Source organism: Micropterus dolomieu, linkage group LG07 (genome assembly GCF_021292245.1).
Source record: "Micropterus dolomieu isolate WLL.071019.BEF.003 ecotype Adirondacks linkage group LG07, ASM2129224v1, whole genome shotgun sequence".
Taxonomy (NCBI): Eukaryota; Metazoa; Chordata; class Actinopteri; order Centrarchiformes; family Centrarchidae; genus Micropterus; species Micropterus dolomieu.
In genome coordinates, this window is record NC_060156.1 from 25,656,328 (window position 1) to 25,684,030 (window position 27,703).

General features: G+C 40.1%; 1 protein-coding gene across 4 annotated transcripts in view; it reads left to right on the top strand.

Annotated features, from left to right (window-relative positions):
* The window catches only part of pikfyve (phosphoinositide kinase, FYVE finger containing), a 28,044-nt gene extending 3,970 nt beyond the window's left edge, over positions 1-24,074 (top strand). For 3 of the 4 annotated variants that reach the window (XM_046053850.1, XM_046053851.1, XM_046053852.1), the window contains exons 3-43: positions 555-722; positions 2,569-2,678; positions 2,896-3,067; positions 3,140-3,344; positions 4,313-4,339; positions 4,554-4,643; positions 4,753-4,909; positions 5,446-5,603; positions 7,922-8,033; positions 8,249-8,396; positions 8,521-8,688; positions 9,425-9,487; positions 9,583-9,712; positions 10,008-10,188; positions 10,337-10,411; positions 10,648-10,755; positions 10,853-10,993; positions 11,392-11,518; positions 11,599-12,464; positions 12,828-13,232; positions 13,674-13,774; positions 13,848-13,919; positions 14,184-14,355; positions 15,549-15,727; positions 16,019-16,132; positions 17,183-17,291; positions 17,378-17,532; positions 18,178-18,274; positions 19,171-19,228; positions 19,333-19,461; positions 19,548-19,668; positions 20,558-20,653; positions 20,750-20,830; positions 21,028-21,119; positions 21,218-21,277; positions 21,431-21,607; positions 21,801-21,904; positions 21,985-22,113; positions 22,237-22,498; positions 22,598-22,672; positions 23,563-24,074. In XM_046053850.1, the coding sequence (XP_045909806.1) occupies positions 555-722; positions 2,569-2,678; positions 2,896-3,067; positions 3,140-3,344; positions 4,313-4,339; positions 4,554-4,643; positions 4,753-4,909; positions 5,446-5,603; positions 7,922-8,033; positions 8,249-8,396; positions 8,521-8,688; positions 9,425-9,487; positions 9,583-9,712; positions 10,008-10,188; positions 10,337-10,411; positions 10,648-10,755; positions 10,853-10,993; positions 11,392-11,518; positions 11,599-12,464; positions 12,828-13,232; positions 13,674-13,774; positions 13,848-13,919; positions 14,184-14,355; positions 15,549-15,727; positions 16,019-16,132; positions 17,183-17,291; positions 17,378-17,532; positions 18,178-18,274; positions 19,171-19,228; positions 19,333-19,461; positions 19,548-19,668; positions 20,558-20,653; positions 20,750-20,830; positions 21,028-21,119; positions 21,218-21,277; positions 21,431-21,607; positions 21,801-21,904; positions 21,985-22,113; positions 22,237-22,498; positions 22,598-22,672; positions 23,563-23,678 (6,110 nt within the window). In that variant the 3' untranslated portion in view covers positions 23,679-24,074. The remainder of the gene's footprint in view (positions 1-554; positions 723-2,568; positions 2,679-2,895; positions 3,068-3,139; positions 3,345-4,312; positions 4,340-4,553; positions 4,644-4,752; positions 4,910-5,445; positions 5,604-7,921; positions 8,034-8,248; positions 8,397-8,520; positions 8,689-9,424; positions 9,488-9,582; positions 9,713-10,007; positions 10,189-10,336; positions 10,412-10,647; positions 10,756-10,852; positions 10,994-11,391; positions 11,519-11,598; positions 12,465-12,827; positions 13,233-13,673; positions 13,775-13,847; positions 13,920-14,183; positions 14,356-15,548; positions 15,728-16,018; positions 16,133-17,182; positions 17,292-17,377; positions 17,533-18,177; positions 18,275-19,170; positions 19,229-19,332; positions 19,462-19,547; positions 19,669-20,557; positions 20,654-20,749; positions 20,831-21,027; positions 21,120-21,217; positions 21,278-21,430; positions 21,608-21,800; positions 21,905-21,984; positions 22,114-22,236; positions 22,499-22,597; positions 22,673-23,562) is intronic. The other variant, XM_046053853.1, reaches the window with a different exon arrangement.
* The last annotated feature ends 3,629 nt before the right edge of the window (positions 24,075-27,703 follow it).

A 27,703-nucleotide genomic window follows, 5' to 3' on the forward strand; every position in this document is an offset into this window, starting at 1 on the left:
AGATAGAAACAGAGCAAGTTAGCTGTTTTTTAATTTTGTATTGACCAATAGTTACAGCACTTTTAAATCTAAATCTAATAAAAAATATATGTTCTCAAGTATTTAAGATTTTACACTCTGAAATATTTAGGTAAAATAGTAGGTAATGAAATACCCAAAACGTGTGTTGTGCTATATTTAGGTAACCGGAAACAGGAAAATGTAAAACATGATTACTGATATGTTTTTAAAATTTTATTAGCAGTAACAAAAAGTAAATCACGAGGAGCAGGTGCAAAGAGCATGTATTTACCTCACTGACACTAATTTACATGCTTCTTTTGTAATTAGCAGAAAGAAAAGCATACAAATGTATTAGTTGTGTGTGTATAAATGTACAGTTGGATAGTTAATTCCTGTTTGATTTGAGCAAATAAACGTAACATAACAGTCCTTTCAACCCTACGCTGCACATGAACTTTAATTTGTTAAGGTTATATATTTATTATTTGTTGACAAAACGCTTAATTTCTTCTTCACTTTGTGTGTGTGTGTGTGTGTGTGTGTGTGTGTAGAGGAGGGACGTCCTCCTTCAACAGTTTCAGAGAAGCCAGATGTGCCATCCCCTTCTCCGCAGTCAGAGAGGAGGAGCTGGTCCTCCAGTCCTTCTCACTCCCTCTACGGTTCCAGAACGGTTCGGAAACAGCAACCAGACCCTCTCCGCCGTACCTCCACTGCCTCTGGTAAAAACTCACACAGTACAATGGTGATATTTAAGACTTGTATGTGTTGTCTCCGGTAGGAAACAGGTTTGTAATGGATATTCTTATTGTATAGATATTCTGTTTTTTGGCTTCACCAACATTTTCAGCGATTGGAGTAAGGTATTCTCCAAAAGTAGTGATTAGTCAATCTTGCAAAATATTTGCTGCTCCTTTAAGTGTTCATGCACAGTATGTGCTCTTTTTAAACTGGCAAATTAGTCATATAAACTTATATACATGGATTAGATTGAGGGATAAATGTATAAAAAATTATTTTATTCCATCTGGCATTAACAGTGTCTTTCTTAAACTTAAGGAAACCTAGCAATTTACTTTTGCTTCACACATTTGTTGATTGCATTGTCTGTAATCTAAAACTCCATCAAAGCCTCTGTCTTATAATGAATAAACTAATCAGAGACCACTGATAACACCATGGACTATGTCTTACTTCATCGTCAACAAGCTTTCCTGAGAGGTGAGAAAGAATTAGTTGTTTTTATCCTTTGTTTTTAATTCATTGGGTTACTACAAATTCAACAAGTTGGTAGGACAGAAGTGAAGAGTTTAATTCAAAGACTTAATCATAAAGTTCACTTCAATATCTCCTACACAGATTTAGAAAGCTCTGTAATCTTTCAAATCTATGACTTTCCCAAATCTTGCATAGTTATTGGAGAGATATTGTTGAACTATCCACTATTTAGGACTATTTTGTTACTATTATGCTATGAAGATTATTTTTCATATATAGACTATATGGCATTATTTGCAGCAGCAAGACATATTTATGAGGAAATCCAAATACTGTTGAAATAGAGAAACAAGTGCTTTAAAATAAAAGAGAATTTCAGATCCTCTGGTGAATATTTTTTTGTTAAAAGAGGAGTGTACCACATTATGTTTGTTTTTTCATGCGCTCAAGGTTTTGAAGTGTTTTATTCCAGGTTTAGCTTAGTTTTGGAAATAAAACAATGGTGATTGTTTTACATGTTTGTATTTCTCTGCATAGATAAATCCTGCTCTTTTAAATAGAAGAGAACTGGCAGGGAAGTTCTGTTTGCATTTCATATTTTATTTTTCAGAGGTATCCGCAAAAGACAGGAGCAGATGTGCGAGACAGACTTGAAAACAAACTAAATATATTATGTTTGGGGTTTGAAAAATATTTAGTTTTTAAAAACATCCGAGAGATGAATGCTTGTACAGGCTGTAACATCCGTTCTCATGTCTTTTCTGATTACAGTGGATTGGCCAGGTGAGGGCTCTTCTGCACTGTGTGGTTTCCTTAAAGATGCTTTTGAGCTTGACTGAGACAACTCGGTCTGATCGAATGGCATTACACAAAGTCTTTTGTGTGTGTCTGAGTGCATGCGAGTGTGCGCGTGGGCTTGATATTTGCATTTTCAATGAAGCACTTTCTGTTAGTCTTTGGTTTGCCCTAATGTTTGCCACTCGGGTACTAATAATTGGAATGGTATTTGTGATGAATGATTTTAAAGCTAACATTTATATTCAACATGTTTTTGTTTCTTGCCAAGTTCTTTTAATGATTGCATCATGTGTTATTTTATACACATTTGCAACTTTTAAGGAAGCTATTCATGAGATGTTAAAGTGCATTGTCAAATGTTTGTCACTTAGCTGTCATGGTTAAATGAAGAGGAATTAATTTGTTGTCACCTTACATTCAGTATATTTTTTGAAAAAGGCATATTTGACAATGCAGCAGGATTGACTGTAAAGAACAAGTGATCTTTTTTCAGTGATTTTATTTGTGCTCTGTGCGTTTGTGTGTTTTTGTCTTGTACATGCATGATTTTAGACGGCAGCAGGAAATCGGATACCCCTCTGAGTAATCACGACCCTCGCACAGCTGTCCAACTTCGCACTGCACTGAAGAGGCTGAAGGAGATAATGGAGGGAAAGAGCCAGGTATTCAAATGCAAGCTAACAAAGTCTTTCTCCCACACCTTTACAAACACTTGTTTTGCTTCATTTGTACATGGCACAGCAGTAAACACACTTTTGTTTTTTGTATTTTATTGAACCATGGCACTTTGAAAGCTTTGCCTTTAGCTGAACCAGTTCTGTACCTCTTTGTGGATTAAAGCAGTGTGCTGTGGTTATTGCCCCCCAACCCCACCCTTAGGACAGCGATCTGAAACAGTACTGGATGCCAGATAGCCAGTGTAAAGAGTGCTACGACTGCAATGAGAAGTTCACAACCTTCCGCCGCCGTCATCACTGCCGACTGTGTGGCCAGATCTTCTGCAGCCGCTGCTGCAACCAGGAAATCCCTGGAAAGTTCATGGGCTACACGGGTAAGTGACATACTGAAGATTAGTTAGTTATGAATGGATCAGTTTATTTCATTGTGCCCTGTCTGTACCCAGGAGACCTGCGGGCCTGTACGTACTGCCGTAAGCTGGCACTAAACTACGCTCACTCAGCTGACTCGGGCTCCATTGGAGAGGACCTGAGCGCCTTGTCTGACTCTCCCTGCTCTGTGTGTCCAGAGCCCAGCGAGCCTCGGACACCTGTTGGCGGGCGCAAGGCCAGCAGGAACATATTTCTCGAAGAGGACCTGACCTGGCAGAGGTGAACACACACACACACACACTGGAAAACATGGATGATTTTTTTATCTTTGATTTTTATCTACCCAGAAAGAATCAAGTCTATATTTGTAATGTATTCAGATTGAGTGTGAGAATCAGACCTGGTTGCTGAATATGTTAAAAGATTCTAATATAATCAGAAAGAGCTCTGCATGATGCCTTCAGTGTCTGCACTAATTCATGCCTTATTTCTCCATACCTTTACTGTACCTCCACTTATCATGCTTACCACAAATAAACTCTTTCTGTCTTCAACCATAATCTAGACTTTGTATTTCACATCTTGTTTGCTTTTGGACAGATTTCTCATCTATTATTAGCATGTGCCGTTGTTTTGTCATGTTGGGATTTTGCTCATGATGGAATCACACTGCCCTCGTTTTATTCCCCAGCCTGCTCCATCTGTGTTTGCTCTTTTTTCTGTCTTGATTGTCTGCGGTTTAAAACATCTGTGTGCTTTGTATGTGTTGCATACTGAGCATGGACAAGACTCATCAAACTTAATAAATTTATGGCATGTTAGATATGACTAGCCATTTGTGATGGAGAGGAATTAACTGTAAGCCCGCAACAGCTGTGAAGTAGTATGCTTTGCAGCATGTGATCTGGCTGGCCATTAACTGGCTCTAATTAATAAATAACTTAAAAGATGAGGGAGCATCAGCTTTCATAGCTTGCATGACTGTTTGGGCACACGGACTGGTGTAATCTTCCTCTTTACGTCTGTTTAATTAATTGTTGATGGACTTTTTGATTTAAGATTTCATTAACCATGCACATAACAGGCAAATTGTTAAACGTATGTTTCAAGGACATCTTTCTTTAAAGGATGCATGCGTTTTATAACCTTGGGCTTGCTTTGCTGCTGTTTTGAATCTGTGGCCCTGCTTATTTTCTCTATCAACGTGCCTCAAAGAAAATCTGTTTCCTCTCTTTCTCCTGGCATAGAAAAACTCCTATTGGGATGAGAAAGAAGTGAGTCTTGCTGTTTGTTTTATTAATTTTTCACATCTGTCTGAGCTTTAGCTGTCCGTGAGTGAAAGCCAATGCTTAATAGCTCTATAAAAATGGTCTTCTGCGTGCTCAAATTCACTGATCATAAATTAGACTGGCCAACATAGAGGAAGTGTAAAGGTAACCACAGAAAGAAAAAGCATAAATCACAGTTTGTGTTGTGTGTGCTCGTTAGTATGATTCACCAGGAACCTCAGAACAGTGGCCTCAGTTCCATAATGACATCGCTACAAGAAGACGTCGGCAATTCACCTGCTAGGAAGAGGTCAGTCACTGCTTTGGGTTTGCTTGTAAAGTGCAACGTATTCCAGCTTGATTGAGGCTCATCAAGACAAGCCATCAGCGTGAACAGTCCTCATTTGTGTCTGCCACAGGTCTGCCAGTGTGACCAACCTGTCGCTGGACCGCTCTGGATCCTCCATGGTGCCGTCCTACGACAGCTCAGTCAGCCCGCCAACCAGCCGAGCCATGTCAGGCACCAAGAGCGGCACCAAGCTGGACCACAGTGAGGAGGAGCGGAAGATCCTACTGGTGACTGCTTTATTCTGTCCTTTTCACTATCCTTTCATATCTTTGTTTAAAGTGCATATAATTATATTTTTACAATAACAATATATCAAATGTCATGTAAAAGGAGTCGCTTGTAGTGGTGAACCTACAGAGAAGTGAGAGCTCTCAGCGTCATTTTTGCCAGCAGCAGGCAGCTATTTTAGACAAACAGCTGTAAAAACCCACTGAACACAACCTGCTCAGCAGGAAACAGCAGACAGACACAGACTATAGTGGTTGAACCTAGCAGAGCATTTAGCAGCTGAAGAGCCAGATATTTTGCTCAGGAGTTGGTAGAGGATAAAAGAGAGTGAATATTGAACTTAAAGTCAACATCAGGTTGCCAGAAACATGACTCCAAGTAAATAATGGAACTAAGTAACTGCTGGACGTGTAAATAAATTGCTGACAAGTTCAACATATTAGTTATTGCACTTCCCCTGAACTGAAAACAATCTTGAAAGAGGAATAAACAAACATTATTATTATTAAACATTACTGATTTTTACATTCTGCAGGATTCCTCCCAGCTGAAGGACTTGTGGAAGAAAATCTGCCACACCAGCACAGGGATGGAGTTCCAGGACCACAGATACTGGCTGAGGACCTACCCCAACTGCATTGTGGGAAAAGAGCTTGTCAACTGGCTGCTTAGGAATGGCACCATCTCCACCAGGTAGCATCTCACTGGTCAACCGTTCTATTCTGTGTTGTGTTTATGGTCTTTGGATAGAGTACTGTGATTCGCTTTCCTGCGAGAGTTTCAAATATATCCATTAAATGTTTAGCTAGAGCTTAAAGCCAATTAGCTGTTTTCCCTTTTCCAGTCTTTATACTAAGCTAATCATTAGCAGTCCGTAGCTTGATATCTATCGTACAGATATGAATGTGTTATTGATCTTCTCACCTGAATATCGACAAGATAACTTATAAGAGTATTTCTCAAAGTGTCAAACTACTGCTTTAACGCGACTGAAGAAATGTAATTTCTTGCTGGTACTTAAAGGTCCAGTGTGTAATATTTAGAAAAATAGAGGTTTTCTTGGCAGAAATGCAATATAATATCCATAACTATGTTTTCAATGGTGTATAAAGACCTTACATAATGAACCGTTGTGTAACAGCACTATAGAGCGCGTTTTGTCCCTACGTTGTTGGCCACTTGTCGCTTTGTTGAATCCGTTGGAAGAACAGGAAATAATGATAATAATAATAGTAAACGATCTCTGAGTAGTCATCTGGTTTATTTAAAGTAAAAAGAGAAGGGAAACTTGGACAAATGAAGGAAAACACGTTATTTATCACGAGCCGACAGCATGTGGATCTTCATGGTCAAAGAAGCCAGAGAAGTCGGGACAGATGACAGCAGAAATAAAGGATTGAATCATTGTGGATTTTCCCCAGATGGAAGGAGCTGATGTGGGACTAATGTTTTCAAAGTTGCGCTGAAATTGTCTGTATTCTGCTGGAAAGGCAGTTAAGTCAGAGCAACTGTAACGATGCAAATGAAAACTGTTGTTTGATAGCTTTAGCTCAAAGCTGGCCATAATCACTGAGAGAAGTAACTTGTTCCCTTGTCAATGTTGTGAATATGTAACGTTAGTTGGATTGTAATTTCATGTAACCTTATTACCAGAGCTGTAAGTTATTTTGGCGTTGCTAACGTTACATGGACAGAAATGTGTTGGTTACGTTTGTGACACAATCAGCTGATTAATTGGCAATAAAACGGTACAGCACAGAAGTTCACACAGCTAAACTTCACATGTCACTGCTCTGGTGGGAAAAAAAACCTATTTATTTTTACTGCAAACACTGTAACGATAACAAGACTGCGTGCCCCATGTGCCTGTCAAGTGAAGTGACCCATTATGAATACTTTACGTATTGGCATTAAAAAATGTATTTGTTTATAGGCTATTGCTTTGTTGCTGTGCACACAAAAGGTGTATTTTGATAATTCACATGCCCGTTAACAATGTTGCAATGTTTTAACACAAGCTAAAATTATGGCTATTAGTACTACTTTGTGTTTCTGTTGTATTTCAAAAATAAACAAATAAATTTGGTGTTTGCTTATCTAATTGAACAAAGTGGAGAGGAGCCTTTATCATTACCTGACAATTCCTTTGTAAACTTCATGTAGGCCCTTATGTGGTTTATAATGGACTGTGGTGCAGAAACAGTGAGGCTTACATTTTCCTCTTATCTGTCAGTGGTCATACTTGCACTAGTTTTTGAGATGTTCTTCATTTACTTATAGTAACATGCATAGTATGTTAGTCCAGATAAGACAACCCTCCCAAGATGTAACACAATGTATGGTTACAGTATAGTAAAATGTATTACAGGAGTATGCATAACATCATGTGGCACTTCATATTTTGATGTTGCTGTTGTTTGATGAAGAATTAACAATAATATTCACAATATCATATGGTTTTACTGAATAATTCAGTAAAGAAGGTCAGGGCTCATCCTTTCCATCAGGGCTACTTCACCCAGTTTTCTGATGAATTTGTTAAATGCTTCTGGTTACATAACAGCCTTAACTAAGATTACAGAAGTTTCCAGATGTTTATATTAAAACTCTGAAACAGTAATATATGATCTTAGTAACAAGTAAATAAATATGACATGGCCTCATCTGATTGGTTAGGGATCTCTCTTTGACTTAGACGTATATTTTATATGTTTTCTTGTCTTTCCTTTTCCTCGCTGAGCGATTGGTCATGGTAATGCTGGATAGGCAACGCTATATTCTCAGTATACAGCAGCAATCCTTTCTGTCTGTCCAACATGCTTTTTTTTGTGTCTTATGCTTTGTTTACTTTCCTGTTCCTTCCATGGTGAATATGCATTCTTTCCTGTGGTAACATTTTGATCGGTTAGATCTCCATATACTTTCTCTCGTGGTAACAGCTCAAGCTAGATTTTTTTAATATCTGGATTTTGTTATACTGATCCGCATACTCGTATGTTTCTGTGTTGCAGGGCCCAGGCTATCGCCATAGGCCAGGCATTAGTGGACGGTCGCTGGCTGGACTGTGTCACTCATCACGACCAGCTGTTCAGGGATGAGTATGTTCTCTACCGCCCCCTCCAGGTAATTTGTGATGAGTAAACACTGCACACACCGGAAAACAGCAATTTCAGATCACCAAACGATGCAATCATTGATGAAATTGTGTTACATTTGCGTTTACTTTGACACATCATGTGTTGATATTGATTGATTCTGATAACATTAGGGGAGATCTCTAGTAGCTTCAGTGATTCTTTCAGTGAAGTGAAATATGCTGACGTCTCTCTCGTCTCTAGAGTACAGAGTTCTCAGAAACACCGTCTCCAGACAGTGATAGTGTCAACTCCCTGGAGGGACATTCAGAGCCATCCTGGTTCAAGGACATCAAGTTTGATGATAGCGACACAGAACAGCTCGCAGATGAGACGGAGTACAACATGCGCAGTATGTATTGCATGTGAAAACTTCAACTTAAGCCGTAGCCTTGGATCATTACTCTTCGCACAGATTGCCTCCATGTTGTTTTGGTTTGGTGAGCTGCAGCTCACTGACTTGTCTTTCTGTCCAGACTCTGCCAGCCCCAGCAAGAGAACATCTGTCAGCAGTTTCCAGTCAGTGGTGGACAGTGATTCAGCTGCCTCTATCAACCTTAACATGGAGCAAAACAATGTCAACTTCCACATCAAGAAACAGTCCAAGTATCCACACGTGCCTCCTTCCACTGAGGCACAGAAAGGTAAATTACCACACACAATATTAGTGGAAGACGATTGTTGCTGATATTTAGAGAGCAGGGCGGTCGATGGCCAGTACATAATACCAATATCAAAACAAAGAAAAGTCATGTATAATGTCATTATTGCATATTGCATATTACAATCTAATATACATATTACATATTATTTTAGCCAGTAACACATTGTTTAATGATTGAAGCAGGATTAAGGAGAGTTATACAGTAGTACATAGACAGACCCAGCTGCTTATTGGTCTCATGAGCGAAGGCATATTCTAGACAAAACCGGTTCAGTGATTCCGCCTGTTTGTTTCTGTGCCTCTAAAAAGTATTGATCCCACTTGGACTTGTAAGTTTTGACACAGATCAATGTAGTCTAGACTCTTTAAGGGAAAACCATGCTTCAGTATTATTGATATCCATCAGTTGTGCTCACCAAATTAACTGCTGAGACCACAGGACAAGGCAAAGTTGTTAAAAATAGGTTCCAGCAAGGCAACAAACACAAGCAGGCGGGCGATCACGTAGGTTGTATAAATCCAGAGGTCTGTCAGATTTATTTGGAAGAGAAAACAGATGTCAACAGTTCAATTATTACTTCTATTTTATTATACTTTTCTTATTACTATTAACTCCATTCATCCCAGTTTACAGATGGTCTTCCTGGTTCAACTTTGACCTGCTGTATATGCTGATCTCTGTATCTGGTGCTCAATTCCTCTCTCTCCACTTTTAGCTGAATTTCTTGTGTCTGAGGATGGAGGACAGAACATTGTCATAAGTGATGCCTTCATCAAGGGTAAGAAATTTGCACTTTCTTATTGATTTGATCAGAAAACATGTTGAAGTAGTTAAGCAGACCTACTCCCTCTTCTTAACTTTATGTTTCTGCAGAGTCTCTGTTTAACCGTCGTGTGGAGGAGAAGGCTAAAGAGATGCTGTTTACTCCGCTGGGTTGGCACCACAGCTCTTTAGATCAACTCCGAGAGGAAAACGGAGAGAAAAAGGCCATGGAGAGGCTGCTGTAAGTGGAGATTTCATATATTGATTATTTCCACCCGAATCATTTAGTGATATATAGTGATTATATTTAAATGAATAACTGAGACAGTACCTTATAAACTGTTGTCACATTAAGTGAATGCACTTTGACTAATGTGCTCCCTTTAAAGAAACTAACAAAAGTAAACGTTTTAAGTTGTATACTTCATACATCATAGTAACATGAGAAATGGTTTTGTGAAATTCCTGCACGGGAGCAACCAGTTTAGTCAGCATTTTTTCCTCTTATCTAACAATCGATACCTCCCTTTGTTCAGCTCGGCCAACCACAGCCACATGATGTCGCTGCTGCAGCAGCTGCTCTATAGTGAGTCTCTGTCTCTGTCCTGGCGGGATATCATCGTCCCTGTGGTTCGACAGGTGGTCCAGACAGTTCGGCCCGACGTTCGCAACTGTGATGATGACATGGACATCCGCCAGCTGGTCCACATTAAGAAGGTCAGACACCATGTCATCAAATCAGTCAGCCTGAAGTCAGATGTCACACTTTGAGAATTAAATTTAAGTGTACATAGGAAACTAGCTGATTAGATTGTCTGCTTCAGATAGATTCAGAAGTATAACCGAATCGCTATTTGTTCTTCAGATTCCTGGAGGCAGGAAGTTTGACTCGACGGTGGTAAACGGCTTCATATGCACCAAGAACATCGCACACAAGAAGGTAGAGTCTCGTTCTTCTGTCCAGCAAAAATTGTAAATGTTCTTTCAAATCCTTTGAAATTTGAAAACTACATAATGTGGATCCTGTTGTTCTTTAGTGTTTCCATAATTATTTAATTCTTTGCCTTTTTTAAATGTCTAGAAATTAAATAAAGAACATGTTGGTAGTTAAAATATCATATGTTGGACGTGTTTATTTTTAACTAAAAACCTGATGCTTGTCTGACTTGTAATTAGATGAACCCCTACATCAAGAACCCCAAAATTCTGCTGCTGAAGTGCTCCATAGAGTATCTGTACAGGGAGGAGACCAAGTTTACATGCATCGACCCCATCGTGCTACAGGTTAGTAAGTTAACTAGAGTTAACAGTGGAAACAACTTTTTTTGTAGTTGCATTTCCTATAGTTTTCTGAAACTAAGAAAATAAGTTTTTCCCTCAGGAACGAGAGTTTTTGAAGAACTATGTGCAGCGCATAGTAGACGTCCGCCCAAACCTGGTATTAGTGGAGAAGACTGTGTCTCGTATTGCTCAGGACATGCTACTAGAGCACGGCATCACACTGGTCATCAACGTCAAACCGGTCAGTATAGTATCTGTGCTAGTATCTGTGCTGTATGCATTGGCCACCGTACTGACCAGTTTTTGCATAAAACATAACATTTTAGAATTTTGTGTTAACATTTAGATTTCCTTGAATCAAGCTTTCTACATCTTTGTCTCCTCTTAGTTTGGTTTTATTCTGTCATAAAAAAACTTACTCATAACAACCTTGTCAACATATTCACTCAAAAGAACAAACATGCTGGAACACAAAATAAAACAAATTATAAACAGCATATAAAACATGTTGTTTGCAAAATTTAGGCATGAGACAGGTTGAAAACACTAAAAGTTAAAATAAATTATTTCCGCAGTGATCCTGGCTAAACTGGCTTTGCCCCTTTTGTCGCTTTCAATTTTTCGTCTTTCTCAATTTAGCAAGTCTTGGACAGGGTGAGTCGTATGACCCAGGGAGACCTGGTAATGTCCATGGACCAGCTCCTCACCAAACCTCGTCTCGGTACCTGCCACAAGTTCTACATGCAGCCCTTCACCCTGGCCAACAGTAAGAAGCTCAACTCCGCTCTCCATTCCTACTCTCAGTGAATACTGTGAAATCCTGATTATATTTTTCTGTCCTTACAGATGAAGTGAAGACTCTGATGTTCTTTGAGGGCTGTCTTCCTCATCTTGGATGCTCCATCAAGCTGCGTGGTGCTGCAGAGTACGAGCTGGCCCGGGTGAAGGAGATCATCATGCTAATGGTGTGTGTGGCCTACCACTCCCAGCTGGAGATCTCTTTCCTCATGGACGAGTTTGCCATGCCGCCCAGCTTGGCCCAAAGCACCTCGTTCCCCTGCCTGCTGGAGGTGGCCTCAACAGAGAAGGACGCAGATGGAGAGAGGCAAGGGAAAGAGACAAATGGAGAGAGCCAGGAGAAAACTGCGGGAACTGAAGCACTGGGAGGACAACCTAAGGAGGAGAGTGTTCCCTCTGAGTCTTCATCCAAAAATGGAGATGTGGAACCTCTCCAAGACAAACAGAACCCTCAATCATCATCCTCCTCTGTTCAAGAGGAGGCTGAAAGCACAAACACAAAGACCTCCTCGCCACGTTCCTGTCTCCCTGCACCGCCTTTGTCCGTCTCTCCTCCCTTCATCATGGAGGAAGACGAGGAGATGGACTCAGACACTCTCATCAGGACGACTGAGGGGAAGATGGGGGGAGAGGGAAGCCCGGTAAAGGACGAGTCACTTGGTATGGAGGATGGAGAAGGTTCGGAGACTCCCACTCCCAGGTTGTTCCGAGACCCTCTGCAGGATGATACGGGCATGTTTGTGGCCGAGCAGGTGACTTCGTCTGATGACCATCTGAAGTCCATCTCTGCTTTCTTCAAGCAGGAGCTTAAGGACATCATCCTGTGCATTTCTCCCTTCATCACATTTCAGAAACCATTCCTTCTCACACCTGCTGGCATGCACTGCCCCAGCAGGGATTACTTCCCCGAACAGGTACGCAGGCATTGGCCTTGTTGTTTTCTTTTGTTTTTACACATCTATTTACATTTATTGAATAAGCTGCAACTAATGGATTAATGTTTAATCTATAAAATGTCAGAAAATAGTGAAAAATGTTCATCCCAGTGTCATCAAGTCCAATGTTATGTCTTCAAATGTCTTTGTTTTGTACCAAAAGGGCCCAAACCCCAAATATATTTAGTTTATAATTACATAAAACTTTCTCTTGATATTTCAGAGGCTGAAAAGAGACAAACTTTTTGGCCCTTTAGCTTAAAAAATTTTATTTTCAGACTTATAAAGGCAGTGTGTCCTGCATTTTTTATTTGAACCATGCTCGCATATGTTTTCCCACAGATCTACCTATCTCCTCTCCTCAACAAAGACTTCAAGGAACTGGATGGGCGCAGAAAGAGGCAGCTCCTTAAAGACTCAGCCCCCACCTCCTTGGTTGTTGGACAGACCAATGGCGGCCCACAGCCGAAGCACATTGACGTCCTGCCCTCCCACAATTTTACCAGCACCCGCATTGTAGAGCAGGTGAACAGCAGTCAGGATCTGGCCAAGATGCTGGCAGACTACAGAGCAAAGGGAGGTCGAATCCGGCAGAGAGAAGCCACCGACCCCTTCTGTACCGCCAATACTGCAGCTCCTGTCAGTGGCCAGAACAGGACGGGGGGCGCTACAGTGAAGCTACAGGTGAAGGCTGACAGTGAAGAGGAGAAACCAAGCAAACAGAATGATATGAGCTGGACCCCCAAGGTGAGCAGTGTTGAGACAGTTATTCAGTAAAGCTGTCCTGTGGAGTTTTTTTGTAAACAAAAAAAAGCTATTGTGTGCATCTTTGAGGTGTTTAATGCGTTTCCGTCCTTTAAAAAAGATGATTTTTAAAATCGTTTTGAAACCTGCATTGTTTACCTCCATGTTTACTTACTAGCAGTCTTATTCTTATTCTTGTTTTTATTAGCATATTACCGCCATATGTAGATGAGTGGAGTAATGTGAAAACATTGGCAGGAATGTGTTTCGTGTCACTTGCAATCAAAAAGCAAAAATAAAGCGCATTGTCAGTCCCCCTGATCACTCCTCCAGCAGTGGGTTCAGACTAGTTTCCATTTGTAAAGGAAACTATGAATGGCAAGGTGTGTGCATTTATGGGTCTCTGTGGCTCTACTTTTATCTTTGACCTGTTGTTGTTTTCAGCTGGACTGTCTGAACCCTGTCAACCATCAGAGACTGTGTGTGCTCTTCAGCAGTTCATCAGCACAGTCCAACAACGCGCCCAACCCCTGTGTCAGCCCATGGTAATATAGAGTGGATCAGAAATCTCATCTTTGTTTGTAATGAATTCGTAGTCATTGCCTTTGTTGTCGACAGGATTGTCACAATGGAGTTCTATGGAAAGAATGACCTCTCACTTGGTGTTTTCCTGGAGCGATATTGTTTTAGGTAAGACAAAAGTAACAATGCATTTAAATGTTCTTTTTATGCAGAGATTCATTATCCGAGAGAAATTTAGTGACTAAATATTGTAGCTAAATCATTTTCAAATGTGAACGAAATGTATAAAAAAAGCAAGCAAGTTGGTGAGTTTGTGTGACGTAGCGATCCTACAGTAATCTCCCCTCAATGTTGCTGTACAAGCCGCTTCTTTTTCATACTGTACCGCTTTACAAATGTGTGTATGTGTTTGTATGCATGTATTTTCTCCAGGCCGTCTTACCAGTGCCCCAGCATGTACTGTGAGACTCCCATGGTGCACCACATCCGTCGTTTTGTGCACGGCAGCGGCTGTGTGCAGATTGTATTAAAGGAGCTGGACTCCCCTGTGCCTGGTTATCAGCACACAATTCTCAACTACTCCTGGTGCCGCATCTGCAAACAGGTAATAATTAACAATATTGGACATTAACATAGAGTTTTAGTACCAAATGTAATGTTTATTGATACTTTACCCTGAGTATAAACTTTGGTGAATGTAAGAGCAGATAGCTTGTTAGACATCTAAAAAAAAACTTTATTTGATTTATTTTTTAATTCAATTGTATTAATATAGAGCCAATTCACAAACAAAATTATCACAATGTGCTTTTCATATAGAGCAGGTCTAGACCACACTCTTTGTGATATTCACAAACAATTCTCACCATGAGCAAGCACTTGGTGAGACAGGCAAGGAAAAACTTCCCTTTAAGAGGCAGAAACCTCGAGCAGAACTGTGCCTCAGGGTGGGCCATCTGCCTCGACCGGTTGGAGTTGAGAGAGAGTCAGGAAGTATCTGATCAAGAATAAAAAGGCCTGAATGACAAAGCGTGTGGTGCACATTTTGGTACTTCTAATATGAACACACTGTTTAATTGTTTTCACAAGTATTTCATGATAGTAGATTGAGGCACGAGTGTAAAAGCTAAAACTACAGTAAGTCCATCTGCTGATGGTGAACTGTTCGGGAAGAGATCTTATAATAAAAGAAATCTGTAAAGCGATACATGCGAATCATTTGGTCAGTCAGTTAAAAAGTGCCTGACGTAGCGATCCTACAGTACTCCCCCAATGTTGCTGTACAAGACACATGTACACTGTACACACTAACTCGCCAATTTGCAGTCTAATAATAATAATAATAATAATAATAATGTTCATTGTACATGGTTTTAGTGTGAGCTCTCTGACCCCACAAAAAAATATACTGCATGACCTGCTGTCAGTCACTCACAGCACCAATATAATTTCCATGAATCCATGTAGGGCAGCCAATGCAGCATCACTAAAACCAATCAGAGTTAGCTTTACGACTGTCTGACTTCATTTTTACAGCTTTTACATTGTTGACCAAGGCCAACGATGTATAATTTTTTCACTTGCTCAGGACCAAGTGAGCTGAACTACAAGTGTGAATGCGTACTAATACTAATTTCAACATGGTGGAAAATATACACGGGACGATAAATTACTTGATTCCAGCCCGCCACATTGCATTTGTTATTAAGATTCCACCTTCTAGCTTAATGAATGAAGTTGTAATTAGTGTGATTATCAGGCTAGACTTCCCTGTTCCACTCAATCTCTTTTTTTAAGGTCACACCAGTGGTGCCTCTGTCCAACGACTCTTGGTCTATGTCTTTTGCCAAATACCTGGAGCTTCGCTTCTACGGCCACCAGTACACTAGGAGGGCTAATGCGGAGCCCTGCGGACACTCCATCCACAAAGACTACCACCAGTACTTCTCCTACAACCAGATGGTGGCTTCCTTCAGGTTGGCTGTCACTGTTTCCTCTGTCCTATAACCCACCACAGAATGAGATGTGTTTAGAAATTAGTACTATAAAGCATGTATATTGAGAAAATCTTCATTTAAAGGTTGTGCTAGTTTGTATCATTAGCTATTCATTTAATATGTGTGCAAAGGTATTGACGTACAAATGCATACATCATCTATCCATTCATCAACTGTAAGTTTGATTTGTGTGTGACATTTCATGGATGGTTACTGCCAAAGGCACCTGTTGTATACATGGAATCAATAAGAGTTTTCTCTCCTTCTCAGCTACACTCTTGTAAGGCTGTTGGAGATTTGTCTTCCACGTCCCAAGCTCTTCATCAGGAACCTGGGACCTTCTAAAACCAACCTTCAGCAGGACCTGAAGGACTTCTCTCAAAAGTAAATGAACACTATTATTAAAGCTCATCAATCTGGATCTTTTAAAGTAGGTCAAACACACAAAAAGAAACCAGAGAATGATGCACTTTGGCCATTAGATCCCATTTTAACAACATGGAAAACATTTTTTTTAAGTCATTAGATTGCGGGCCAGAACATCGTCCATTGACCATTTATATTCCAACATTTACTGTGTGTGCGATTAGCTCAGTTGGTAGTGCACAGAACTCACGTTCGTCCTCACTTGCTGCTAGTAGTTTTGTCTTCCTTTTTCAACAAATTGATTGTGAGGAGTTGTATTACATATTCACAATTAAGCATGTGCTCACTTAGTGGAATCCAATCTCACGTTGTGTGTAAAGCAAATCAGAGACTTTTGAATTTCCTTCAGAACTTTTCAAAGTAAAAGCTCTCAATTAAACACTACAAATTACAGCTCCAATAATGTTCTCGCGCTTTTATTTTGTAGGCACAATCACTTAAAAGTATTTATGTGAGTAACTTTTGCTGTCAGGACTAAGATCTCTTTCAGCACCAGCCGCTATATTTTATTTTATTTTTTTTTGGCTATCAAAGTAATCTGGCCATAGGCCACGCTGGCGGGACAACTGTGCCTCGTGGGCCGCCTATCGCCGACCACTGTTGGTAACACTTTCCTGTCTAAAGCTGATGATACACGGGGGAACTTTTTTAGCAATGTTGCTGGGCAATCTTACTGGTGGCAACTCAGACAATGTTTTGAACAGATAGCGGCGGGGCAGGTGGCGGAATGGTGGGGGAAGTGGATTATGGTAGTAATCTTTACTCATTACCTATGATGGCAACATTGCCCAGCACCATTGGTCTAACAGTTGCTCCGTGTATCATCAGCTTAAGACTTATTTGGGGTTTTTGTTCTCTGTCTGCAGTAGTTGGGCTAGAGACTAAAGCAGATGATAAAGTTCCTTATTAATAGTAAAATTACAGCACTTTCATTCAGTACTGTTTGTTTCTTTACATATCACCTGACCACATCCGCTAGTCCACCCTTTCCCTCTGCTCTCTTCTCAGAGTGACTCAGGTGTACTTGGCCATAGATGACCGCCTAACCTCACTCAAGACGGACACCTTCAGTAAGACGCGAGAGGAAAAGATGGAGGACCTCTTTGCTCAGAAGGATGTAAGTTTTTCTACAGTGTGTCAGTATGTCTCACCTCTGGGTACAGTGGTAGTTATAGGCTCATAGTGGTGCTTCTGTCTGTGTAGATGGAGGAGGCAGAGCTGCGAAGTTGGATCGATAAGCTTCAGGCGCGACTACAGGCCTGCTGTCTGGACTCACCACAGCAGCTGCAGGTTGTTCTGGAGTCGCTGGTGATGAAGAAACAGAGTCTCTGTGAGATGTTACAGTCCTGGAATGGCAGGTCAGAGTCACTACTGACTACTTCAAATATGTTATCGAGGGGAAACAAAAAAAGGATATTCAGTATTATGAAACAAAAGTGACACTGATGGTTTGTTCACAGAGAACAACATGAGCACAGGTGCACATTCTCACACCACACAAAGCAAGCTCTGGCGACAATAATACAATAAGACTTCTGTAAGGCAACAGGTTAAAGGTTCAGGTTAATAGACTTTAGATAATTGATAACAGGCTGTCAGATATTGTTGAACTGTGACTCCAGGAATCCACTGACTCTGGCTACGGCACATTACGACTGCTAACGCCAAAAATAGACCTGCTGCCTATTCTCTGTGGAGCGGAGAGCCGCTTCTGGGACACGCTGCTGCCGCGTCTGGTGGACTCACGAGCATTGATTATAATGGCCACGATTAGCTCCGCCAACCACGGCGCAGCCATAACGTGCCGTAGCCGGAGGTCAGTGGATTTTAGGGGTAGAAGTCTTTCCCTATGCAAAAACCTTCAAGGTACAGTAGCTGTTAGAAAGGAACTGTCTCCCTGAATTTGATTGTTTAATCACTACTGGCATCATTTGTTTTCATATTAAAAACGGCAACCAGACTCTTAATCATCTCTCTTACTCCATTGCCTGTTTCCTTCCCAGGCTGCAGGACTTGTTTCAGCAGGAGAAAGGCAGGAAGCGTCTGTCTGTCCCTCCCAGCCCAGGCAGGCACAGACAGACCAACGCTGAAGACGGCAAGGTCAGTAACATCATTCATTGTGTTTACATGCACTTAAGTAACAGGGCAGTGTTTTTCCCAATACCCTAATTCCTTCAACGCCATGAAATCAAGGATCCTCGTTTCTGTAATCGGGGTAGATTAGTGGAGAAATTAGTTTTTTTTTAACCCCCTTTCCCTGAAAGCTGATTTCACAACGATGTGGACAGATTTCTATTCGGTGTGGATTTGCAGGGGAGACAGTGTTGCCTCGTCAGCAGAGCGTCAGGATGAAAGAAGACATAATTACACATAGAAATCCATCCTCAAATTTGAAATATCTGTCTAAAGCTGAAACAGACAGGATGTCCTTTTGGCCTCGTGGTTAAGACTTGTACCATATAAATATTGTTTCACAAATACAGTTAAAATCAGCCATGCATGGTTCCAAAATACGGTGTGGTAACAATCTGATCTGTGGGATAGTTTTGAGCTGCAACAATTAGTCGACCGACTGAAAACAAATCTACAATATATTAACATTTTAATAATCAAAGAATCCGCAAAAATGATTCCAGATTCCTTTAAATGATGCAGATTTGCTGCTTTTCTTGGCCTCATATTGTAGTAAATGTAATATTAATGGGTTTTGGTCTGACAAAACAAGACATTTGATGAAGTCCCTTTTCGCTGTTTTATAAAGTTTTATAGACGGTAAATGTTTTATTGAGAAAATATTCCTCCTGTTATTCAGTAACTAAAATAATCGTTAGCTCTAACCAAGTTACTGAAGTGGATGTAAACACGGCCGACATGCGGTCTAACCTGCTCATATTATATTACATTGATTTGCTGCCAGCGTTTGTGATAGACCTGTTTCCCCACGGAGATCATTCAGATTTAATTTACTTTGATGATTTTATATATTTATATTATAGGGTGCCCCGGAGTCCTCCCCCCGTAACCCCTCACCCATGGTACAGAATGGTGATAAAGGTGAGCTGGCTGTCCCAGGCATTCATCCATCCTTGTTCATCGTTTCTGAGTGAAGCTGATTTTTGATCCTGACTGTTGTTGGGTTGACGTGTTTTCCCTGACAGAGGACCGTCACCTCAACACTCTGCCTTCAACCTCCTCCTCTTTGCTGCCTTCACCAGGAGAACCTGGATCTGAACCAATCACACCTGCTTCGTCCCTCACTGAGCAGGACTCCCTCAGCATCCCAGAAGGTACACACAAACACACACTCATCTCTTGTGGCTTACAGTATTTCTCCGATCTCTGCTGAATAAATTCTGTGTTTGCTTGTTGTCAGATGTATTTGACGGACACTTGCTGGGCTCCTTGGACAGCCAGGTAAAGGAGAAATCCACCATGAAAGCTATCCTCGCCAACTTCCTGCCCGGCAACAGCTACAACCCCATCCCCTTCCCGTTGTAAGTTAAGCACTCACTCTGGGCAGGGCAAGGTGCAGTGTCTTTCTGGTCAAAATCTTAGTCTTGTTTATGTATTCTTTGATCCAATATTGGCTGATATAAAAAAATTAGTACATTTTCTACTGCTTTCTATTAAGGTTTTAGGTTATTTACATTTTTGTGTGGCTGTTTGTTTTTGCTAAAAGAACATTCATCTGATTTTATCACATGACAAAAAGGTTTTTGTACCACATCGTGTTTATACTCAATGATACAAAAAAAGTAGTAGTTTTTTAGTATCACTACTTAGTATCACTACTGAAACTCAGGTATCATAAAAAAACATTTAGAATAACTATCAAAGCACCATTCTCACTTTGAACTGCCATCAGTGGGTGAATGGGATGTGGTGTAAAAGCACTTTAAGAGGTCGCAAAGACTAGATAGATGCTATACAGGTATCTGTATTTGTGTGTGTGTGTGTGTGTGTGTGTGTGTGTGTGTGTGTGTGTGTGTATGTATATATATATATGTATATATATATATAATCGGCCGACCACTAAAACACGCCAAAGTACTCAAATAAATGAATGTTATCTACAAACAACCAGCTGTAAAAATAAAATTAAATTCATGAACTATCTGGCAGAAGAATAGGAAAACAAGATAACAGCTTTGACATCCGATACTGAACTTTCAGTACTTGACAATTTTAAATACTCAAAAGTGTAAAGGTTACCACTCACACCTGATGCACACATCGACCCTAAGATGGTTAGAACAGCAAAAACTAGCTGTACGGTTTTGGTTTTAATTTAAGGAAAATGTTAAAATGAGATAAAGAAAGCATAAAAAAGATAAAAGTATGGATTGAACACACAATTATTACAGACTGGTTTGTCTCTGACAGTGACCCGGACAAGCACTACCTGATGTATGAACACGAGCGGGTGCCCATCGCAGTGTGTGAGAGAGAGCCGAGCTCCATCATAGCCTTCGCTCTCAGGTGACTGCCGCCTCCTGTCTTCAGTGAAACGACCTCCTGAATGTAGCTTTAGAAATGGCCCATTTTGTAAAACATAATGTTATTGTGTCATTCTAGCTGCAAGGAGTATAAAACAGCGCTGGATGATCTGTCCAAGACATCAAACGCAGGAGGCGATGAGACTCCACAGGTCGCCAGGTACGCAGGACTCCTGTTCAGATCAGGAATCAACTAAAATACACATTAACCTTGTCATTTACAAGGCTCCAGTAGTTTTATTTAAACAGGTCAACTGAAATTAAGATAAATCATGTGTTAAATAAGCAAGGAGAGGTGACATAATGTCTGTTTTATGTTTTATATATACATATATCTAATATGATTTTTCTCTTCAGTGCTGGGGAGAGTCGGGCTAAGAGCAGCCCTGCCAGGCCCAGCGAGTCGGCCTCATCCCAGCAGAGCCGCAGCAGCATGGATGATCCTCTCAGTAAGTGCTCAGGTCCACTGGTCCAATGACAACTTCATTCATTGAGGATTTAAAAACTCTTGAGGTGAAATCCTTAGCTACTTTATTGTTTTGTGCAGAGGATGCAGACTTGCTGGATAAACAGAAGAAACAGACTCTGAATCCACACGTTGAGCTACGTGAGTATTTCTTCCTCTTCTCTGTGACTGTGCAATATCTTCAGTGTCATCCCTTATGAAGTGTTTCATGAAGGGATGACACTGAGGGTGCATTTACTAAACAGTAAATGCATTAAAAGCTAACATTAACCTCGTCTGTTGTCGAATTTGTAGAGTTCTCTGATGCCAACGCCAAGTTTTACTGTCGAATCTATTACGCCGAGGAGTTTCATAAGATGCGTGAGGTTATCATGGAGAGCCCAGAGGAGGATTTCATCCGCTCGCTGTCCCACTGTGTCAACTGGCAGGCTCGGGGTGGAAAATCTGGAGCTGTTTTCTACGCAACAGAAGGTTGTATCTAACATCTCACAGATAAATGTTACTACTAGTGCGATTAGCTGATAAGAAAAACACAAATCATCACCAGATTTTTTTTCATTGGTTTGAGGCTTGATTCTGTTTGATAATGCTGATGTCATTTTATATCAACCAAATGAGACCAAAAACAATAATGTGTAACGGGAACCACTCTGTGTTCCGTCAGATGACCGGTTCATCCTGAAGCAGATGCCCCGATTGGAGGTCCAGTCCTTCCTGGACTTTGCACCTCACTACTTCACCTACATCACCGGAGCTGTGCAGCAGAAAGTATGCATCGTAAAGTAAAAGTTTCTATCTGGGGTTTACGAGTCCAGTTTAAGTAAATAACAACCACTTTTGTACAACAGCGGCCGACTGCGCTGGCGAAGATCCTGGGTGTTTACAGAATTGGTTACAAGAACTCCCAGAACAACACAGAGAAGAAACTGGACCTGCTCGTGATGGAGAATCTTTTCTATGGTCGCAAGATGGCTCAGGTAAGATTCACAGCCAGTGGTGGAACGCCACCATGTACTATTTCTCTTAAATAAATATTAAACATCCTCAGAGATTCTTTAAGATTGCCTCTAGTGTCCTCAGCTGTGTCGTCTCCACTGTAGGTGTTTGACCTGAAGGGCTCCCTGAGAAACCGGAACGTGAAGACGGACTCGGGGAAGGAGAGCTGCGAGGTGGTTCTGCTGGATGAGAACCTTCTGAAGTTGATCCACGACAACCCGCTGTACATCCGCTCCCACTGCAAGGCCATCCTGCGGGCCGCCATACACAGCGACGCCTACTTCCTGTCCAGCCACCTCATCATCGACTACTCCCTACTGGTGGGGCGGGACGACGCCACCGATCAGCTGGTGGTCGGGATTATAGGTGGGAGGAGGAGGAAGCATAAAGTATCGGCATCATGTTTTAAGTAAATGTTTCTGGTGATGGTCTCTACAACAGTATTGCCTCTGCTCTTGTCTGCAGATTATATCAGAACATTTACCTGGGATAAGAGACTGGAGATGGTCGTCAAATCCACTGGAATCCTTGGCGGTCAAGGTAAATCCTAATCTAGCCCACACTCTTCTTAACACCCGCCTTGTCTGGCGGGGGTTTAACACACTGGAATGAACATTTAATCTCTTTTCCATGTACTTGTGAAATGAAGGTACACTTACAAAATGATTACTGTAAATATACAAAGTAGAGGCTAATTTATATAGTATTATTAATACAGTACAACACAGGAAGAGTACAACTACTACATAAAATATCAATAATGTGCGAGCCCAAAATATCCACAATGCCAAAATATAATAATTTTTACTCTTCAACAAAGTTCTCATGAAGAGACACATACTCACAATAAAGAATGTGCAGGAGTTTGCGCGTCCCAGCGATTGGTCCACATCCATCAACCAATGGACCCTTATTTTTTTTATTTCCCCACCATCCCCAGGCAGACGAAATGAATGTGAACCAATAAGAACTTTCAACTTTGCTAAAGAGGAAAATAAAGTTTTAAAAAATCAGCAAAGATGGGAATCAGTCGCACATACCTTCAACTGAAAATCTTGTGCTCTACCAACTGAGCTAACCAGTGACTCTATCTAAAGTTATTTCAAATAAAGTCACTCGCCAAACCCCTGTATTAAACTATTGTTATCTCGATAAAATTATCCCGTTATCGTGGGAAAATGGAGTAAAACATGTTTGAATGGATGGCCGGTTAGGGCTTCCGTAATCCATCTATGTATCTAGTATTTTTAAATCCTGTCTCTCATCTAATGTATTTTTCTGTTTGGTGTGTGTACCTGGAGCTGCCTTAACGAGTGATTTTCCCCAGTGTGGGATCAATACATTCTATCTTAACCGAACAGTGGTAAGAGTGATGATGAGTGTGTGAATGTTTCCTGTCTCTAACGCCGTGTTGTGTTTGTGTCACTCAGGGAAAATGCCCACTGTGGTCTCTCCAGAGCTGTACAGAGCTCGTTTCTGCGAGGCTATGGACAAATACTTCCTGATGGTACCTGATCACTGGACCGGCCTGGGCGTCAACTGCTGAGCGGTGCGTGCATGTCCAAGTGCCGTAACACAAAACACAAAGACACTCTCCTCTCGGATATCTATGCACAAAGATCCTGGACCGAGGCCTCGGTATGCGAGCGCTGTTCAACCTACCTGAGACCCACAAGCACACTGGACCTTGTAAATGTTGGAATATCGTGCGGACTAAAAGCTGACCAGTATACAGCACAGTGTCATTCCACAGGAGAATTTAGATCAGTTTTATCACTGGGGACATTATCAGATCTGAAATCCTGTTTCCCAGAGGGTTTTTATTTTATCAGTGCCACAAGTCCAGCTATTTCAAGAGGGACCCCGTGACAACATTATAATGTAATTTAAAGTTTGTAAATGTACAGAGATTATGTAACTATTAAAACATCATTACCAGTGATTTAGTAAAGCTGTCGAGTGTTTTTTGGTTTTTTTGTTAATGAAGAGGGGAGAATGGATGGATACGATGCAAAGACTCTTTCAAACTGCAGTACATATCAAATATTTGGATGACCATATAACTTAAGGCAAGTGCTGAAAATTTACTATTTTGATGATGAATTAATATTAATGTCATTCATTGAGTAAAAAATCTTAAGCATTTGCTTTTTTGAGCTTCACAAATGTGAGGGTTTGCTGCGTTTGTTTTAATAATTATTAAATAACAAAATGTACAACACAGTTTTCCAGTATGTTGTGACCTTTTATATAATAAACAATTGATTAATCTTATGAAAATAAGTTATTTGCAGCCTTGCTGGATGCAATTAAAGCTGCATAGTTGTCGCATAACAAAGGAGATAAATATTAAAATTGGATCCTTACATAATAAACTGTTTGCTAACGAGTTCAACAGGTTCATGTCAGGTTGTTGTTCAGTTTGTTTCTGCTGCCCCCAAGTGGCCAAGGAAAAAACAGTTTTTGCAGTTAAAGTCAAAACTAAAAAATTGGCTTCTTAAACTGGAACAGAGCTCCTTTTATTTATTTGAGCATAAACAACATTTGTTGTTTACAGCTTTTGCTTTTTGTTTTGTTTCATAAATTGAATATCTTTGGCTTTTATACTTTGTCAGTTAAACGTGCAGCTTGAATGCCTCTGGGAAACGGTGAGGACCATTTTAGATCAATTAATTAATTTGTCCTCAATTTTTCTATTAATGACAAATTATTAGCTGCAGCCCCTTTAGTGGTCTTTAAAGCTGCATAATTTCTCAGATTACAATGGAGAGAAACATTTGAACTGACGGCAGGTAAACTACTTTAACACTTTGTTTTGGTCTGATTATAAAAACAAAACTGCATACAGGGTTCCCATGGCCATGGAAATCCTGGAAAGGTCGTGACATTTTTAAATCATGTTTTCCAGGCCTGGAGAAGTCATGGAATTAAGTAAATTAATCTAACGTTTTGTTTTTTTTAAACAAAAATTTTCTTATCTTCATTAGCTTCAGCAGCAAGAAATAAGCTCTAATTTAATTTCTTCATGTGATCTTCTTACATTGTGGTGAACGATGGGAACCGCCTGCACATCTTATGATTCTGTGGAAAGGGGGAGGAAAAAAAACAGCACACCCAATAACTTCAAACTGATTTTTATAATTGTACAATTTATATAAAGCAAAGGGTAGCTGACAAACAGCCCTCAGCATGTCGTACTGCATCAGGAACTGGTGTGAAAATCACCAGACACATGACGATAGCGATTGTCACGACTGGCGAAGATCATTTTCTGGTAGAATAATAATACTGGCAGACAGATTCAGTCTCAGTGCTCATCAGTCACTCGAGTTGTCTCCATTTTAATTAAAAACTGCAAGCAAACAGGGATCTCATTTAAAATAAGTTCATTAATATTCACACCTTGCAGTCCATTCTGAAAAGATAACTCCTAAAAACGTTTTGTATTCAACCGTTCAGCATGGAGACGTCACTCTTTGTGCTCAAGAGTCCTCTGTGATGGAGTTTGTTTTTTTTTCATACAAAGCTGTATGTGTCAACATTATATACAAAAGCATTTCAATTTCATATCAGTACCTAAGCTAACACACACACACACACACACACACACACACACCTTAAAGGATGAGGCTGGAGATGTTCTATCATTTTCTTACTGTCTACAAAACCAAAGAAAAGACCGAAACCAACAACAAATTAATCCTAATAAGGAGTATTAAAAGCCTGATATATGTTCTTCCTCTGAGCTTTTGTTGTTCAAAAACTATAAAAACATTACTGGATGACATGTTCCTTCATTACCATAATAACATTTTAGATAGATTCCAGGTACTCACTAGAGCACCAAATGTGTATTAATCCGCTGAAAGGCAGAGGAAACACATTGATGGTTTTGGTCTTTTCGAGAGATTTGTTGTCAACCTGAAAAATATAGAGTATCACCAGCCTTCAAGGAGAGAAAACACATCAAGTGAGACACCATTTCACTAAAAAAAATTATAAAACTCTGCATATCCCTCACGCAGAGAAAACTTTTCATCATTCATTGTAAGACCACCCACATTATGATGACATATTAAAGAATCAGTTCACCCAAATTGCAAACAAAAAAATATTTTGCATCTACAGGTGCATGTCAAAAAATTACAATATCATGGAAAAGGTTAATTCAATAAATTAAACTTTCATTTATTTTAGATTCATTACACAAAGTGAAATATTTCAGTCTTTTGTTTTTGTTTTAATTAGATGTTTACAGATTACACCTCATGGAAATCAAAAATCCAGTCTCTCGAAATGTATTTGAGGATAAAGAATTTATAATAAAGAAATGTCAACCTGAGAAGAGCTGTAATCAGCTAATCAACTCAAAACACCTGCAAAGGTTTCCTGAGCTTTTATTCTCTCAGTCTGGTTCTGGTGCCAACAATGAACTTTTCCACAATATATTAATTTTTTTTTGATGCACTTGCTAGTCGGGCAAATAGCTTTTAGTCTTATTTGTCCAGATTTTTTAAGATTTCCACCTCTAAGATCTCTGAACCAAACTTTACGCCAATCTATCTTTCCAAAAACAATGTCCTGATTTCTCCACAGACCCGAGTACAGATTTCACAGGAGCTAAGAAAGAAAACAAAAAAAAACACAGGGTCACAAGTGCGTTAAGTTTCATTATTGATTAACCTGACAATTATTTTCCCCATTAATTAATCAAAAAAAGCCCATTACAAGTTCCAAAAGTCCAAGTTAACGTGTTCAAATTAACTGTTTTGGCTGAATGACGGTACAAAAGATATTTAGTTTTAAAGTTTAAGAAAACCAATAAATATTCATATCTGAGGAGCTGAAACAGGTGAATTTTTGGCATGTTTGCTTTAAATAACTACTTAAACAATCTCTTATGAAACAGTTGCTGATTATTTTCCTGTTGATTGACTAATGGAGTACTCCTGTCAGCTGTAGTACAACAAATAGAAAAATCTCTCAGCGAGCTGTGTGACTGTGAATTTCGCCAACTGTCATGAAACTGAGGATGTTTAACTTTTCTAATTTTTCTGAGCACTTTAAGGTTCTTCTCTTAAAAGTCAAGCAGAACACTGTCACCTTAAACTCTTCTGGGGCTTTTGATCACTGAATCTAGGGCATCGTTTCTGGAAATGTAGTTTCCTTTTGGAGAAACACAAACTAAATATTTTATTCTGGATTTTATGGTGAAACTGAGTTCTAGTGCACGCCATGTGACCCACAATGTACCTTCACTGCATGTCATTTCCCTCTCTCTTTACCCACATTTCCTGTTCTTTCTGTCGATTAAAGGCAAAAATGCACAATTTTATTTTTTAATTAAAGTTTTCGGACGTAGCTGAAGTCTAAAGCTAATCTCTCAAAACCTGGACAAACCTGAGCGGCTCGATACCAGTAGGGTTCTTGATTTTGGTGAGCTGATCCTTTAATTATAAGAATATTAAAATCTACTAACATAAGATTTGTTGTAAAAGAAAACAAAAACGAATCAACATCAAGGCACTGGACACGTTCGAGACAATGGCACAAAGCTGGTAGGTAGACAAA